The sequence below is a fragment of the Crocodylus porosus genome, unplaced genomic scaffold (assembly GCF_001723895.1).
Source record: "Crocodylus porosus isolate Cpor-Errol unplaced genomic scaffold, CroPor_comp1, whole genome shotgun sequence".
NCBI classification, from domain to species: domain Eukaryota; kingdom Metazoa; phylum Chordata; order Crocodylia; family Crocodylidae; genus Crocodylus; species Crocodylus porosus.
The window spans coordinates 41,932,435-41,947,991 of NW_017728911.1; the positions used below are offsets into that span (position 1 = coordinate 41,932,435).

The window sequence follows — 15,557 nt, forward strand, 5'->3', positions numbered from 1 at the left end:
TATTTTGAGATTTCTTTTAAGGAGAGCTTAGATCTTTATTGTCATGACATGATTTCTCCATGTTCTAGACTCGTGTTTTTTAATAGGCACTTTCTAAAGGGCAAGTTTAGTGTGAGTCCTAGGATTTTAGATCAGTCTCAGGCCTACAGGGTACCCACAAAGTAGATACAAAGAAGAAAAGGAGCAAGTGGGGAAATTATAAAACTATCGTTGATCAAAGCATTGTGTTTTTGTAACAGCTACTGAGCTACCTTAACTCTGAGTTAACAGACTTTAACTCTGCAGAATGACCAAGATCTTGGCTGGAAGGGGTGCAAACAACAGTGTTTGATTAACAGACACAGAAATGTATTTTAAGACTTGCAAGAACACTGCGTGGCAGTCACCACTCCTCAGGTTTTTTTATTTGTTATTCTGGGAAAATGTTGTTGCAGTGATCTCTAACTCAGCATTTGTTTGGACCCATGTAGAGTGTAGGGAGGTATTGCTGTTTTGATTAATATTTGTAAAGCCTCACAAGGATAAAGTGCTATTATGCTTTTTAAACATAGGGCGCTATTCCAAGCTTCTCATCCCTTTGCACGTGGGGCTCTGCTGTTACAGTTTAAGTGCTTGTATGCATCTTTTCCTTTTCCCCCCATCTGAAGCCATTTCTGGAGCATGGGCCTGACTCTCTGCTTATATCAAAATATCAACGTCCAACATCACATAATGAATCTCATCTCTGCTAGAATCTTGGGGCAGATTTTTTGAGTCATGGGGTCAGCCCTAAATCCTCCACAGGGAATTATTTCTGGGATGGCAGGTTTGTATGCCAGGAAGGCATGAGTAGTGAAGTCCTGTGGAGGGGCCAGCTTGAGATCATCAGCTGTCCAGAGTGTTTTCTCAGTCTGTTCTTCAGGCTTTCTTGTGGGTGTTGTAATTCAGAGCAGCCAACAGAGCACCTCTTCTTCAGGAGTGCTGGGGCAGTATATTTTCTCAGATATACACCTTCCTCCCAAGGTGAATAATGCAGTGTTTTCTCTCTTTCAGGAACTTCATTTCATTTCACCTTGCCAAAGGAGGGTGATATAATTCAGCCCTTGACCAGCCTGACTCCATCCCCTATTAATCAGCTTCAAAAGGGACCTAGAAGACACAGCACTCCAATTGGTGAGTTTGGATAGAAAGGCCCTATTTTGCAGTGGAAATGGGTTTGATTATAGCACACTTATAGAATGGGAAACTCCCTTCTTGAGAGCACGGAGGCGGAAAGGGATCTTGGAGTCATTATTGACTCCAAGATGAACATGGGCCAACAATGCGAGGTCACAGTTGGCAGGGCTAACAGGACCTTGTTGTGCATCCACAGATGCATCTCAAGTAGAGCCAGGGAGGTGATCCTCCCCCTCTGTGACGCTGGTCAGGCCACAGCTGGAGTACCGCATCCAGTGCTGTGCGCCCCATTTCAGGAGGGATGTGGACAACGTGGAGAGGGTCCAGAGGAGGGCCACCCGCATGATCCGGGGACTACAGGGCAGACCCTACAATGAAAGGCTGCAGGACCTAAACCTGTTCAGCCTTCACAAGAGAAGGCTGAGGGGGGACCTGGTGACTGTCTATAAACTCACTAGGGGGGACCAGAAGGGTTTAGGGGAGACGCTGTTTCCCCTCCCGCCCCCTGGCATGACAAGAAACAATGGACACAAATTATTAGAGAGTAGATTTAGATTAGACATCCGCAAGAACTACTTCACAGTTAGGGCGGCTAGGAGCTGGAACCAGGTTCCTAGGGAAGTGGTGCTGGCTCCTACCCTGGGGATCTTTAAGAAGAGGCTTGATGCCTACCTGGCTGGACTCATTTGAGTCCAGTCTTTTCTCCCGCCCAGGCGGGGGGTCGGACTTGAAGATCTACAAGGTCCCTTCCGACCCTACTTCTATGATTCTTCTATGATTCTATGATTTTTGATGTAGGACCCAATGGAAGACTTGGGAGTAACGTCAGCCAAGCCCTGCCTCGTCTAGTGCTGTGAGCAGGGCATGTCAGCCCTCTGGAATTTGATTGACCATATCAGTAATTCAGCTAAAATTCCTTGAATCTGAAGGCCAACAGATGTTATACAGTTACTTTAAACAAATGTTCTGACATACCATAATACAATTCCAGCTCTATATTGGATAGCAATGTTGTAATACTTGCTAGACCACACCTGCACAGTAATAGCTACAAGCATATGATGAGAATATTTCAAATTGGGCTAGTGAGGGAGATTCTAGCTGTCCCATACTGGCTGGCTTCTGCAGATTCACTCTCAGAAGCAAAGAATCCACGTCTTCTGTCTCTCTCCCCCTGATTCTGTCATTTCACCATCATCGTCATCTGAAATATAGAAGCGGGTCGAGTCTAGCCCAGACTGCCAGGCATACCTACCTTATTATTCCCGGTACACAACAACTTCTTACATTCTTTGTTTATTTCTGGTGGGTTTCTGCCTATGCCTCCCAAAGCCAAGTTCAGCTTTCTAATTTCCTTGCTGCTGTTCACCCACCTTTTCTCCTACATTACCAAATCTGTGGTTGCTTATACTTCCTCCTGCCACCATTAGCATTGCGCATGTGTCTTTCTCTCCAACCACGGATTCCTGGAAGATTCTGAGACTTGTACCTGATATATTAAAACATCCCATCACTTACTTCATGGTTACACCACATTTCCTCATTCCTACACCCTCCCCATTGCACTCTGTCCATGTTCCTGAAGAGGACATTTGGACATTTGGTCCTAAAGAGGATGAGCATGGTGTGCCACAGGAGGTCGACCCGGTGCAGCTTCTCCACACTGCGCTGTGTTAGTCGAGGGATGCTCGGATAGATTAATCTCTTTCCCTTCACTAAGGCTAGATTGTCCCTTATGCTCTGCCTTTGGAATGTCAGGTCTCTTCTGGTCAGATTTGTGAAGCAGCAGCTGATGTGATATCAAACGGGGGCAAAGCAGAATTTGCTGCAAACCAAAGCCCTGGGGTTTTACTGTTTGGTGGGTCTGACTTCTGTGCTTGTTTGTTTTCTCTCTCTCCCTCGCTTGTTCCCCCCGACTTTAGAGGTTGGCAGCTGCCCAGACAGCACCATAGCAACCAGTGAGGTCACAGCAGAGGGCACCCTGGGGACCAACAATGTCACTGTGGAGAGTGCTATGACATCAGCAGACGTATCAGAAGAGGGTGACAGAGGGAATTCTGCCGTGCTCGCTGCGGCTGATGGGAAGCTGTGTCTGCGAATGAGCCTCGTTACTCCTGTGAATGAGGGAAGTGATGAGTCTCCGTCCTTCAGTTTGGAGAGTAAGAGAACAGCGGCCTGGGGAACGTGTGGGTTCAGGCTGCTTCCTGGTATTGGCATCACTCGCTTGAACAAGGCTAAGAGGCAGCTTTGGGAGACCTTCTCTCCCAACTGTCCCTTTAGCAGGAGGTGGTTTTGGAGCCTGCCTGTAGTGCTCCTCCGCTGGAGGTGGGGTCTCAGGGGTCCAGGATGGTAAAAGCAGAGGGCCTGGTGAGGGAAAGAGTGAAGGGGTATGGCACAGTGCCTGGCCTGGGCCTGCTGCTGGTGTGCTGTGGAGCTGGGGACTAGGGGAGATGTGGGGCCTGTTTCCTGGAAGAAGGTCAGTTTTGGTGGGCAGGGGCTGCCCTTCTGCTCAGGGTGCTGATGCATGGGGGGTGGGGGTGCTCATGTGCACTGTGGAGAAGGACAGGAGGCCCTTGTGCATCTGTCTGCCCATTCCCTTTAGCTGCAGGGCTCCCAGGGGAGGCGGGAGGAGGAGGGGAAGCTGTTCAGGTGTGATGCTGGCTGGATTTCCTCCCCTTCCCCCTCCAATTTCAGAGCCTGCAGCCAGTGAAAGGAAAAATGGATCCTCTGCTGTTGCCGGAGCTGTTGCCAGGTAACGGATGCTTGTTGCTATGCAGAGCGCAGGAATACAAAGCTCTTGGTAGATCATTTCTCCTCATTACCAGCAGCAGGGGAAAAAATTAAAATGAGATGTAGCAGCCTGGAGTTGGCTCAGCTAGTCTCAGCGTTGTTAACCCCTTGGCTCCTGAAGCGATACACTGGGGGCAGAAGCACTGAGCTGAGGCTGAGTACCTCGCCTGCGCCTGCTGTGACGTTTCTCCTGGGTCCTGCAGAGAGCCTTGTCTCCTGTCAGCCCTGGGACCGACCTCCATCGCCCATGTTAGCTTTCTCTCCCTCACCCTTGGGATGAGCCTCCTGTGACCAGCTGCCGTGCTGCCTCAGCCTCACGGTCCTCTTCCAGAACCCTTCCTGAAGCTCATTATTCCCCTCCTCCAAGCTGTGGTATCCACGCAAAGCCTTACGGCAGCTAGGCCACTGGTGCCCAGACTGCTGCCCACCCTATGCCCCGCAGTCTCTCATCTTCTAGTTGTCCCCATCTTTCTTTGCCTGTCTGTGGTGTTGAAAACCCCTGGAACAGGCTGCCATTTGTGCAGTGCCATGCACACCAAAGTCCCAGTGCTGTGTTTTGGTGTTCAAAGGAAAAACGAGAGCCCCAGCCAGGCTGACTGAGATTTTAGGGGTGCAGCAGTGGGGAGGGTCTGATGCAAGGGTGTTCGGTGAGCACAGCCACAGGATGGCACGGTGCGGGGCTGGAGTCGTAGTTCGTTTCTGGGGGGCGCAGGGGCCCTGTATAGTTTGACCTTTGAGTCTGTGCTGGGGACTGGCACAGCTGGGCTTTTTGCTGTGTCACGATTTCTGTATCGGCTCAGAGGTGTGAGGCACCAGTGGTGTAGCATTGCCCTCTCGTGGCCGGGAGGGAGCACCGGGCACTGACTGTCTGGAAATGCCCACGCTGCCCATGTGGGGCGTGCTGTGCGGGGTTTCTGTGGGCTGGGGAGCCCAGAACAGGGGGGTCAGAAAAGCTCTTGCAGTTCATGTGGTGTCTGCTGGTCCTGATGGGCTCTGGCAACCTCACCTGCTCTTGTGCCCTTCAATGGTCTGAGAAATGCGTTAGTCTAAATTGCATCGTCCTTGCTGGTGCCAGTGGTTTAGACTCCTCCAGCTCATGTAGTGGTGATCTGTTCCTTTAATCTGTACAACTAGTGCACAGCAGATGTCTGTGTTTAGTCGTGTCTGTGAAGTCCGGCGTGGAGATGAGGCCTGGAGTCGTAATCTTCCCATTTCTCGATTTCGGTGAGTGTCCTGGAGCTTTCCTTGTCATGTCTGTTGGCCTTGCAGGGAAGCCTATGCCTGAGGAGCCACTGCTTGGGGTAGAGAGTCTCTGTGACTGGCAGGTGCATGCTGTACAGGTGCTATGCTCCTCACTAGATTTGTGCTGTGACTGGAAAGTGTTCTCATTGCGGCTGTGGAGAGGCTCAGAAGTGAGCGCAGTACTGTATGTTGGGTCTTGCAGATGTCCTTGACCCAGTTAGTGCTTCACATCTACTTCTTAATTTCATTTGTTGCTGTACTCACTGTTGTCTTTCTCTTCCCTGTCTGTGGTTTTAACCACATTCAGCGGGCTATGACTAAGGAGAAATAACAGGATTATGGGTCCACTGAATAGCTATTGGAATGCCATGTCGTTTAACTGTGTTAACACCTGCCCCTGAAACCTTTCACTGCTGCACCTTGGCTAACCTGATGGGAAGTGAGGCACAGGGGCTTTGGCTTATGTAAGGAGTGTGGTGGGCAGTGTGAAGTGTACTGTGGTTAACTGTTTATCACAGGGGTGCCCAGGGCCCCATAACTCAAACAGATACAGGTAGTCCCTTCCATGAAGAGTCTACAAGGCCGAGAGAGAAAGTGGTGTGTGGTATTAAGGCCAGGTTATTTCTGTGATATTTTCTGGAGATGCACTTCAGTTAGGAGGGGTTTAGCTAAACAGAAAGACCAGGGAAGAGAAGAATGAAGGGGTAGAGCAGACAGGAGTGGCAGGGGAGGGTGATCTGCCAGAAATGGGGTGAAGGGAAGGGCAAACAGGCAGGTAAAAACCAGGCAGAGAAGGTACAGCCAGAACAGGAGAAAATACTAGTCTGTGTTCTGTGTACCTGCTCCCAGCCACAGCTTTCTTTGTCCTGAGCTAGTGACACCAGGGGAGTGGTGTAGTGAAGGTGTAATGGCCTGTAAGGATGGGGCAGCTGCCAGGAGGATTTTGTCTGCTTGGGGCATGGGACAAGCAGCACCTCAGTAGTGCTTGTGCAGTGTTTTTGGCGAAACACTGCCCATTTCCAGTGCATACAGTTAAGCGTGCACGATGCAGTCCCAACAAGCCACTGCACAGAAAGCCACAAGAGCCTTGAGGAATCCTGCTTTAGCCAGGGGGATACTTTGAGCCCATTGGCACTGACCTGTTTGTAATTGGTTTTTAGGGGAAACCTGTTCGGTTCCCTGAGCCCACGGGAGGAGGAAGAGCCACTGTCTGTGGATCCTGGTGCTTCACCACGCCTGCAGCCTCTCAGCTGGGAGCAGGCCCAGGCTTCTCAGGCTGTATCGCTGGACTCCAAACCGCAGCTGTCCCATGTGGAAGAAGAGTCTATTGACGTTGACGTTGTACAGGATCAGAAAGCAGAAGGGGAGAAGAGCATGCAAGAAAAGCTGAGTACAACTGTGTCGGCAAAAGAGAGGGATACATGCCAGGAGGCATGGTCAGGCACCAGCAGCAAAGGCGTCCAGACCACTGTAGATTTTCCATTGGCCCCAGCAACTGTATCAACAGGAACACAGACAGCAAAGGGAACGTGCAGCCAGGTGGAAGCAGGGACCAGCATGGCTGGGCAGAGACCAGACCGACAGGATGCCAAGGTCCAAACTGAGGAGAGTGGAGATAAGCTTGTGAATGCATCTGGTGATGACACAGAGTCCCTGCATAGTCAGGTGAGATGGGCAAGAGCTTGTGCCATTTGTTTTTGTTTCAGCCTCTCAGGTCTGCGGTGTCCTGGATAGGAGCATGGGACTCAAGTCCATGTAGTGCCTTTGAGGTGCATCTCTCTGTGCCCCCCTCAGCAAAGGACATACCTGCGGGCAGGGATCAGTCTTAACAGATACAGGGAGCTGGTAGTGGAACATTCTTTGCTTGCTGTCCAGAGGGCTGGGGTGGGTGGCCTTCCTGCTCTTGGCACTGGCAGGGTAATACCTTTCCTGTCCCCCTCCAGAGGAAAATACATTTTTGAAGTAAGGGGTGTGAATAGCAATTCCTCTGTAGCCTCTGCCCCCTGTCCCCCAGTTGGTGATCTGGCCTCTTTTCCATCCCTTCCAGGTAGTATGTAGAAGCAGGTTAGGGGAGTTCCTTAACTGTACATTTTAACTGTCCTGCTGAGACTTGGGGTCATGCTGCAGCGAGTGGAACAGGATGTCTGCAGACTTGGAGCCAACAGAGCTTAGGGGTCACGGTCTGAAGGTGTCTCCAGAGCCAGAAGGGTTGGGGAGTGTTTTTTGGTGAATGAATACTGGAGTTCAGAGGACACTTGTGCAGCAGCCGGTGTCTGCTCTGATAGGGACCTGGAGTGATGGCTGCTAGGCCAGCTAATTCCTGAATTAGTTTAGCACGGGGGGGCGTCAGACTGATTTCACCCTGTGGGCTGGACAGCCTTCCAGTGGTGGCATTAATCCCTTTGGCTGCTGGAGCTGTTGGTTTTGAACCCAGGGAGTTAATGGACATCTTTCAGGATCAGGCTGATGAAGGCCTAGCAGTTCACAGCACATCCTGAGGTTCCAGCAGGGGTTTCGTGAATTGCAGTCATGAGCATGAAGCTTGCCATTTCCAGCCTGCTCAGACTGCTGTGGCCACATTAACCGAAAAACACATTTTAGCAACTGAAAACATTTCCTCCCATTTCCAGAATCCTTCAGGTCTTTGCTGCATTAATTTGTAACTTCAACAGGATGTTTGAAGACTCCTTATCACAGTTTTTAACTTTAGCAGTCTAGTTTCTACTGGTATTTCTGTCCCCAACTTGGGCAGATATATAATGTTTTATGTAACAGGCTTGGCTGGCCATTGCTGATCTTGGACAACTAGTATTAGCGATTCCACAGATAGTCTGGAAGGAGCTTGCATAGAATCTGGAAGAAGCTCCATCCGCTCAGCGCCTGGCACTCGGTTCTGTCTGACATCCACTGCCAGTGCAGTGTTTGCAGGTTTGCACAACTAAGCTGTTTGACAGCAGAATGGTTTGCTTAACTCTTGTTTGTCATAGGAAGAGGAGGAGCGTAACCTGCTTCACCCGCCTGGATGCCGGGTTCAGCACCGCCACGTGAGAACCATCCGGGAAGTGCGCACTGTTGTCACACGTGTCATCACAGATGTTTACTACGTAGATGGTGCCGAGGTGGAGCGGAAGGTGGTTGAGGTAAGCCCCTCTCTGCAGGGCTGAGTACAGTGATGTGCTGGCTGGAGGATGGGTCAGATTTGAATGAGCAGGCGCTTCTGCTTCTGGGATTCATGTGGCAGCAGGAAACAGCAGAACTGAGTGAAGAGCCTGTCCTGAGCTGCTGCTCATCCCATCCACCCCCTGTGGATTTAAACAACTTATATTGGCACAGGACTTCCGGAGCAGCGTGACATTACTCTGTGCCTCAGAAGCAGCTTTTGCTGTATTTATTTATTTAGGGTTAATGTGTTGATGTCCCTTTTTTTATCTGTTGACACATTATGCTATTCTGAAAAAACTTCTGCTGTTTCTCTCTCTCCTAGAGAAATCAATGGTGTTTATTCATTTCAGCGCTTTCATTCTTTTTGGGATCTTTTTCTTGACTGTTGCCAAAAGTGTTTTTAAGAAAATAAGCGTGATCCATCCTGTCAGACTGCCTGTCCCACCCCAGCATCAAGCCATCGTTGGTTTAGGGATGTCAGAGGATGCATTCCTGACTGTTCTGCTTGAAACCTTGTTGGCCAGTTTCTTCCAGACCTTGGTACGGTCCCATCAGAAAAGTCCTCAGCAGGTTTCTTTGGGGCATAGAAAGCAGCAGGTTTTCAGGGGAGGGTTTAAATTATATGATCAGTTGAGCCCTTGTGCTAATTAGCAGCCTTGTACAAAAGAGAGATTAGTAATTGCAGCTGCTGCCTGGATGTGCCCCTCGGGTAGTCTGGCAGTGTGGGGGCCCGGGCTTGGGGACTGCTCCCGTCCTGCTTCCTAGATGACCATTCATATTAAAATTCCAACCTTTCCCAGGACTTGGTTCTGGCTGAGCATGAGCGGTGGAGAAGCTGGATCAGGCAAGCGAGGGAGCAGGTGAAAGCCCAGGCCTGGGAATGGTGGGGGGGCTCCCACACTTGTGCAGAGCAGGTGGGGCCCAGGCTGACCCTTCTCCCTAGAGCCAGTTGCTAAAAAGCATTGGAAATAACCTAAATTAGATCTGCTCTTTGGTATGGTCAGTCGGCTGCAGGAAGTGTCAGCGCAGGTGCGAGGAGGACATTGTCTGTGACACCAGGGGCAGGGAGACGATTTCTCCATTAAGGCTTGTCACGCATTTTAAGCAAGTTTGAGAGTGGCTTTGGAACGAGACGCTGTTCGTGGTTGGAAGGATCCACAGTGCCTCAACATTTTCATCTTGTTCTACTTGTTTAATTCTCACATCCTCACTCTGAACTTGTAGAGCTACTTCTTACCTTTGAAAGAAGAGCCAGCAAAGCAAAGTGAGACTGAAATGCAAGGCCATGTTTCTCTCCCCATCATGCTGTCATCTGTCCCAAAGTTATCGGTGCCCGAGCAGCGTGGACCGAAGGTTTTGTGTTGATGCCATGCTGTGCGCCCCAGGCGGTGTACTGAGAACATGCAGTAATGGCACCGAGTGGCTAAAGGTGCAGGTCACTTGCTCCTTTGTGCTGTGCAGGAGGCCAGGTTATGTGATTATAATGGTTCCTTCTGCCCGTAGACTGTGACTGTGAAACCGAGCTTTTTATAGCAGCTTGTGAGGAATGCAGTGTTGTGACTTTTACCCTGTGGATGTGGTGCTGCTTCACTGATACAGAAATAAACCAGAACTCTGATACAAGCATCTTGTGGTTTGTGTGATACTGTAACCAGAGAGATGTCACGGGCCCAATAGACGTATTTTCTCACAAACCACGCCCCCCCCCAAATGAGGCATGCACCTTGTTTTTGGGAAGGCAGAATGAAGACAGAAGGATTTTTCCTGAGTGGTGGCTGCACAGCGCAAGGCAGAGCCTAATCTTTAGCTTGCTTAACCCTCCCTTTCCTGTTTAACCAAGAACTAAAACCATAGCTTCTGCTGGAGACTGGGCTCCATGGGTGAATTGGATTTTGAAAAGAGCTAAAAACAGCCAGCAAGGCTGTGAAATAAGAGCCGAGAGACCAGGAACTGCTAAAAGACAGCAGAGTGCCAGAAGAAAGGTCAGCTTGGTTAGTAGAACATGAGGAGCATTGAAAGAGAGAGATCATGGGTAACACCTGTGGAGCGAAGAAAAATGAGGGGATGCAGGTTGCAGTCTTGCTGTCATGGGAAGGGGTTGTTTCTGAGCACAGGTTAATCCTGGGAAGAGGCAGCTCTGTTTCTGCCTGATTTCTGAATGGGGCCTCCCTGCGCAGCTGCTCCAGTCTCTGCTGGGGCAGAGCACTCTGCCTCAGCCTAGTCCAGGCTTTTGGCCCCGATTGATGTCACTGGTTTCAAGCAACATGAAGGCAGAAACCTCTTCTTACAAGCTCCCATGTCTGACCTCTAGAGACCCCTCATCTGCCTACAGCCTCTCTGACCTTTAGCCTCTCCTTCACAGGAAGCGGAGGAGCCTGTGGTGGAGTGCCAGGAGTGTGAGGTGGATGTCTCCCCCTCTCGAACAACGGGAGGCTCCTCGTTGACATCGGGGGACCTCGGCGATGTCAGCTCCTTTTCATCCAAGGCCTCCAGCCTCCACCGCACATCTAGCGGAGCAAGCAGCAGTTTGTCAGCCACACACAGCGGCAGCAGCTCCGGGAGGGGAGCTGGAGCTGGACCTATCAAAGGGAAAGTCTGTGGGACGGAAGCTGGAGAGTTTGCCTTACCCAGCGGCAAAGGAGCGCTAGGAAAACTGAGGTGCCTGAGGAGCCCGGTGGGGGGCAGGTGCTTTGCTGCGGGTGGGACTGGCCAGTGGAGGAAGAAGGGAGCTGCTCTGAGGCTGGGAGACAGGGCGAGCTGCATGCAGTATCCTGAAGGCAGGTGGGTGGTGAATGTCCTGAGGCACAAGGCTGACCTTGCAGGCATTTCTGTGAGGAATCTGACATGATCTAGTAACAGGGAAAACCTTCCCTGCTCCTGTCTGCCTCCTTCCTGATGGGACAGGCTTTGTGTCCCCTTGGTGCATGGCTTCTCTGTGCCTTGTGGCAGTCTCATAACAGCACAGCATTGGGAAGCCAGAGAAACTTGGAGGGTGTGAATTAACTGATGGCTCCTTCTAGAGCAGTCAACTCACCCAGCTTGTGTTTCTTTAGCCCTAGGAAAGGGACTGGTCAGCCAGGGTCTCCTTTGAGGCCTGGACAGACAGCAGCACTGACAATGTGCGAGGAGGAGGATGACCGTCACGGGGGGAAAACCCCTGTTACACCTCGTGGTCGAGGGAGAAGGGGCCGCCCACCATCTCGAGCAGCTGGGACAAGGTGCCCTGGCTGGGGGGAGAGGAGAATTGCATCTTCTGTCTGAGGAGGAGGGGGCGGGGGAGAGTGCTGAGGGTGCTGGGCATGGCAGGGAGGAGTAGAGAGGGGGCGGTGGGAGGAGAGGCTGTGCAAGCATCTAGCTGGAGAGCAGCCTCGGCTCCTTGGTAGCTGCTTTCTCCAGTGCCCATGGAGCCTGTTTCTCTCTTTCCCAGAGATGCATCTGGGAGTGGTCTGCCAGGCGTGGAGGATCTTCCAACCACGGCCTTGTCTGAGGAGAAGCCCTTTGCTCGCACAGTTCGCCTGCCCGAGGGCGGGGACAGGCCCGAGGTCGCCGGCCCCTGCACCTTGCGCCGAAGCGACTCTCCAGAAATTCCGCTGCAGGTGGTGGCTGGTCCCGTGGAGAGCGCGGACTCGTCTGCCGGGAGCAGCTTTGTAGGTCTCCGGGTTGTAGCTAAGTGGTCCTCAAATGGCTACTTTTATTCTGGGAAGATCACCCAGGATGTGGGGGCCGGGAAGTACAAGCTGCTCTTTGATGATGGGTACGAATGTGACGTCCTGGGCAAAGATATTTTGCTTTGCGACCCCATCCCACTGGAGACAGAGGTGACTGCACTCTCTGAAGACGAATACTTCAGTGCAGGTAACAGCAGGACTTCCGCAGCCCAAGCCTGAGCCTGCTGGGACCCCAAATCCCTGAACTGCTGTCTGCTGGGGGCAGGCATTGGGGAAGCTGCAGTGAGGGTCTCTGCCTTGCTCTCTTGTCAGGTGTTGTGAAAGGGCACAGGAAGGAGTCAGGAGAGCTGTACTACTGTGTCGAGAAGGAAGGCCAGCGCAAGTGGTACAAGCGGATGGCTGTCATCCTGTCCCTGGAGCAAGGGAACAAGCTTCGGGAGCAGTTTGGCTTGGGTCCTTATGAACCTGCCACGCCCCTGACCAAGGCGGCAGACATCAGCCTGGGTAAGGCACAGCAGGTGGATGTGGCTGGGGAGACTGCCTGCCAGCTGGAGCGGTGGCACCCAGGGCAGCTTGCAGCTTTGCCGATGACGCACTCATCGCTGTCCACATTATACCTGTTGGCAGTGTGAAGACAGGGCAGGTGCTAGTCTCACGCAGCCCTCTGGCACTAGCCCATATTGCAGAGGTTTGGGCCTTTTGATCCCGTGAGGGTTAAAGTCTATTCAGCAGCATTCTGCTCTGTGCATTGCTCATTGCCACGGCCCTGCAGGGAGCATGTTGCCTTGCATACTTTCCTGTGTGCCCCAGGAATGCAGGTCATGGGCACCGCTCTCCAAGGTGAAGGGGCGATGCCTGGGAGAGATGGTTGGGATGTGGGGAGTGGAGTGGAGAGCAGTGGCCTTTATGATACACACTTTGGCATTATGGAGGGAAGGCAGGACACTGGCCCTCTCATGGGCCAGGTTGGGAAGGGGAAGATGGGCCATGTGAGGGAGCAGACAGGATAAGGGCTGCTCCCTGCCTGGGTGTGCACAGCCTGGGGTGTTGAGCTCTGCGGGGTGAGGGGATACTGACAGCCTGTGGCTCGCTGTGGCCAGACAACCTGGTGGAGGGGAAGCGGAAGAGGCGCAGTAACCTCGGCTCACCCAGCACGTCGAGCAGCAGCACAACACCGACCCGCAAGGGGCCGGAGAGCCCACGTGTGCCCCCGGGGCTGCTGTCTGGGAAGAGGAAGCTGGTCACCTCTGAGGATGAGAGGTCCCCGGCCAAGCGTGGGCGCAAGTCTGCAGCCGTAAAAACTGGTAAGAACTTCTCTTCTGCTTGAGACTTGCTCATGGCCTGTTGGCGTCTCCCAGCCAAGCTGGAGAAGGGGGGAGCTCTTCTCCTGAGTGAGGGGATCGAGGAGGCAGCCTTTCAGCCTAGTGCAGTGCGATTGTCCTTCAGGCCTTGTGTCCAGAGTGACCCATGGTGGTTTTGGTGTAGACTGAAGGCTTAGAACAAGCTGCAGCCCAGTCCCAAGGCCTGCCCTTTGCAGAAGGGGCTCAGATCATAATGACATGGGCACTCTCCTCCTTTTTACCAGCTTAGTTACAACTAAGGCACGCAAGTGCTGACATTTAGTTTACTTCAGGATGAGCACTTGTTGGCATGCAGAGGGCTGCCCAATGCTTGTTGCTGCCTGCAGCCTCTGGCTAACATCGTTATGTCAGTCTGTAAATCCTCTATAGTCGTGCGGGTGAGGGACTTTAGGGAGCACTTGATGAGTACTGCTCAGGGTGGGGGAGCCAGCGCCACTCCATGTTGGGGCCGTCTGGAGCATGGCTGCGAGGCTCTCATGGTGCTCCCCCCACCGCAGGCGCAGTGAAGGCAGGAGAGTTCCCAAGTTCCTGTGAGAGCGGTGACAACGTGCTGGACCCCTCGGCCCTGGAGGACCATCATGGGCCGTTGCCTAACAATAAGACCCTCTTTCTGGGCTATGCCTTTCTCCTCACCATGGCAACCCCCAGTGACAAGCTAGCCAATCGCCAGAAGCTGTTGGACGGCGCTGCGGGCAGCAGTGAGGAAGAGGAAGGTGAGACGGACCTTCCTTGCAACCTTCCCAAGGCGGGGCGCAGGTTGCTCTGCATGAGCAAGTGTGTATCCCCTCCTGCCCTGCGCTGCCCACCATGCCTTTAGCACCTGGTAGAGTGGCCAAGACCCCGACTCTGCTCCTGGGGGTTTGCAGCCCAGGGCAGGGTGTGGGTGACAGGGGACTCCCTGTTGCAAGAGGCATTGCCAACAGGGGTAGGGGGATGGGTAGGGGTGTAGGTTGGTCAAGGAAGTCAGAGGTGAGGGTTGCTGCCACATGACACGAGAGGCTTGAATGTGGCCTTGGAGGGTGATAGCGGGGTGGGCGGTGCATGGATGTCATCACTGCAGAGGCAGAAAAGGATCTTGGAGTCGTCATTGATGCCAAGATGAACATGGGCTGGCAGTGTGGGGATGCAGTCAAGAAAGCCAGTCGCACCTTGCTATGCATCCACAGATGCATCTCGAGCAGGTCCAAGGAGGTGATCCTCCCCCTCTGTGCGGCACTGGTCAGGCCACAGCTGGAGTACTGCATCCAGTTCTGGGCACCGCACTTCAGGAGGGATGTGAACAACATGGAGAGGGTCCAGAGAAGGCCACTCGCATGGTCAGGGGGCAGCAGGGCTGCCCCTACGAGGAGAGGTGATGGGACCTGAACCTGTTCAGCCTCCACAAGAGAAGGCTGAGGGGTGTCTAGTGGCCTGTTACAGACTAGTCAGAGGGGACCAGCAGGCACTGGGGGAGTCCCTGTTCCCCTGAGCACTGCCGGGGTGACCAGGAATAATGGGCAGAAGCTGGCAGAGAGTAGATTCAGACTAGATATCAGGAGGCGTGACTTCACTGTCAGGGCGGTGTGAAAGAAATTAAACTTTGCATTGTGGTTGAATCAGAACTGACAGAGCCAGCTTTTCTTTATTTGGGCTATACTGTGACCACAGGGAGAATTCCATACAGCAAGGGGAATCCCCCACTTGACTGTTTCAAAGGAATTCTCAAACTCTGTAAGTTTACAGGCGTATTTATACTTAAGACAGAGAGAAAAAATACGGCCTTGGAGAAACAAAAAAAAGGTAAATCACACACAGGCAGTTTACTTAAAGAAAACATCCATGCACAGGATACTATATCAAGACAAAACAAGGCATGCAGATTTCTTATCTCAGAACATTTAACTGAAATAAGCAGTATCAGCACTTTTGGTTTCTGTCTGTTTTCTTAATCAAGTTAGGAGTCTAGTTAAATTTATTACCACAGCAGCTACGATCTGGAACCAACTTTCAAGAGAAGTGGTGATGGCTTCTACCCTGGGGGTTTTCATAGATTTCACAGACATTAGGGCTGGAAGGGACCTCGGAAGATCATCGAGTCCAGCCCCACCCCAAAGGCCAGGAAGTCAGCTGGGGTCATAGGATCCCAGCAAGATAAGCATCCAATTTGCTCTTGAAGGTGTTCAGTGTAGGTGCTTGAATC

At 52.2% G+C, this 15,557-nt stretch overlaps 1 protein-coding gene across 5 annotated transcripts in view; it reads left to right on the forward strand.

Moving 5' to 3' along the window:
* TP53BP1 (tumor protein p53 binding protein 1) overlaps window positions 1-15,557 on the forward strand; it is a 49,123-nt gene that overhangs the window by 28,686 nt on the left and 4,880 nt on the right. For 3 of the 5 annotated variants that reach the window (XM_019533934.1, XM_019533937.1, XM_019533938.1), the window contains 12 exons: window positions 1,033-1,152; window positions 3,078-3,314; window positions 3,850-3,907; window positions 5,080-5,169; window positions 6,348-6,852; window positions 8,175-8,327; window positions 10,712-11,007; window positions 11,403-11,567; window positions 11,777-12,204; window positions 12,330-12,521; window positions 13,118-13,321; window positions 13,876-14,091. In XM_019533934.1, the coding sequence (XP_019389479.1) occupies window positions 1,033-1,152; window positions 3,078-3,314; window positions 3,850-3,907; window positions 5,080-5,169; window positions 6,348-6,852; window positions 8,175-8,327; window positions 10,712-11,007; window positions 11,403-11,567; window positions 11,777-12,204; window positions 12,330-12,521; window positions 13,118-13,321; window positions 13,876-14,091 (2,664 nt within the window). The remainder of the gene's footprint in view (window positions 1-1,032; window positions 1,153-3,077; window positions 3,315-3,849; window positions 3,908-5,079; window positions 5,170-6,347; window positions 6,853-8,174; window positions 8,328-10,711; window positions 11,008-11,402; window positions 11,568-11,776; window positions 12,205-12,329; window positions 12,522-13,117; window positions 13,322-13,875; window positions 14,092-15,557) is intronic. The other 2 variants (XM_019533936.1, XM_019533935.1) reach the window with 2 other exon arrangements.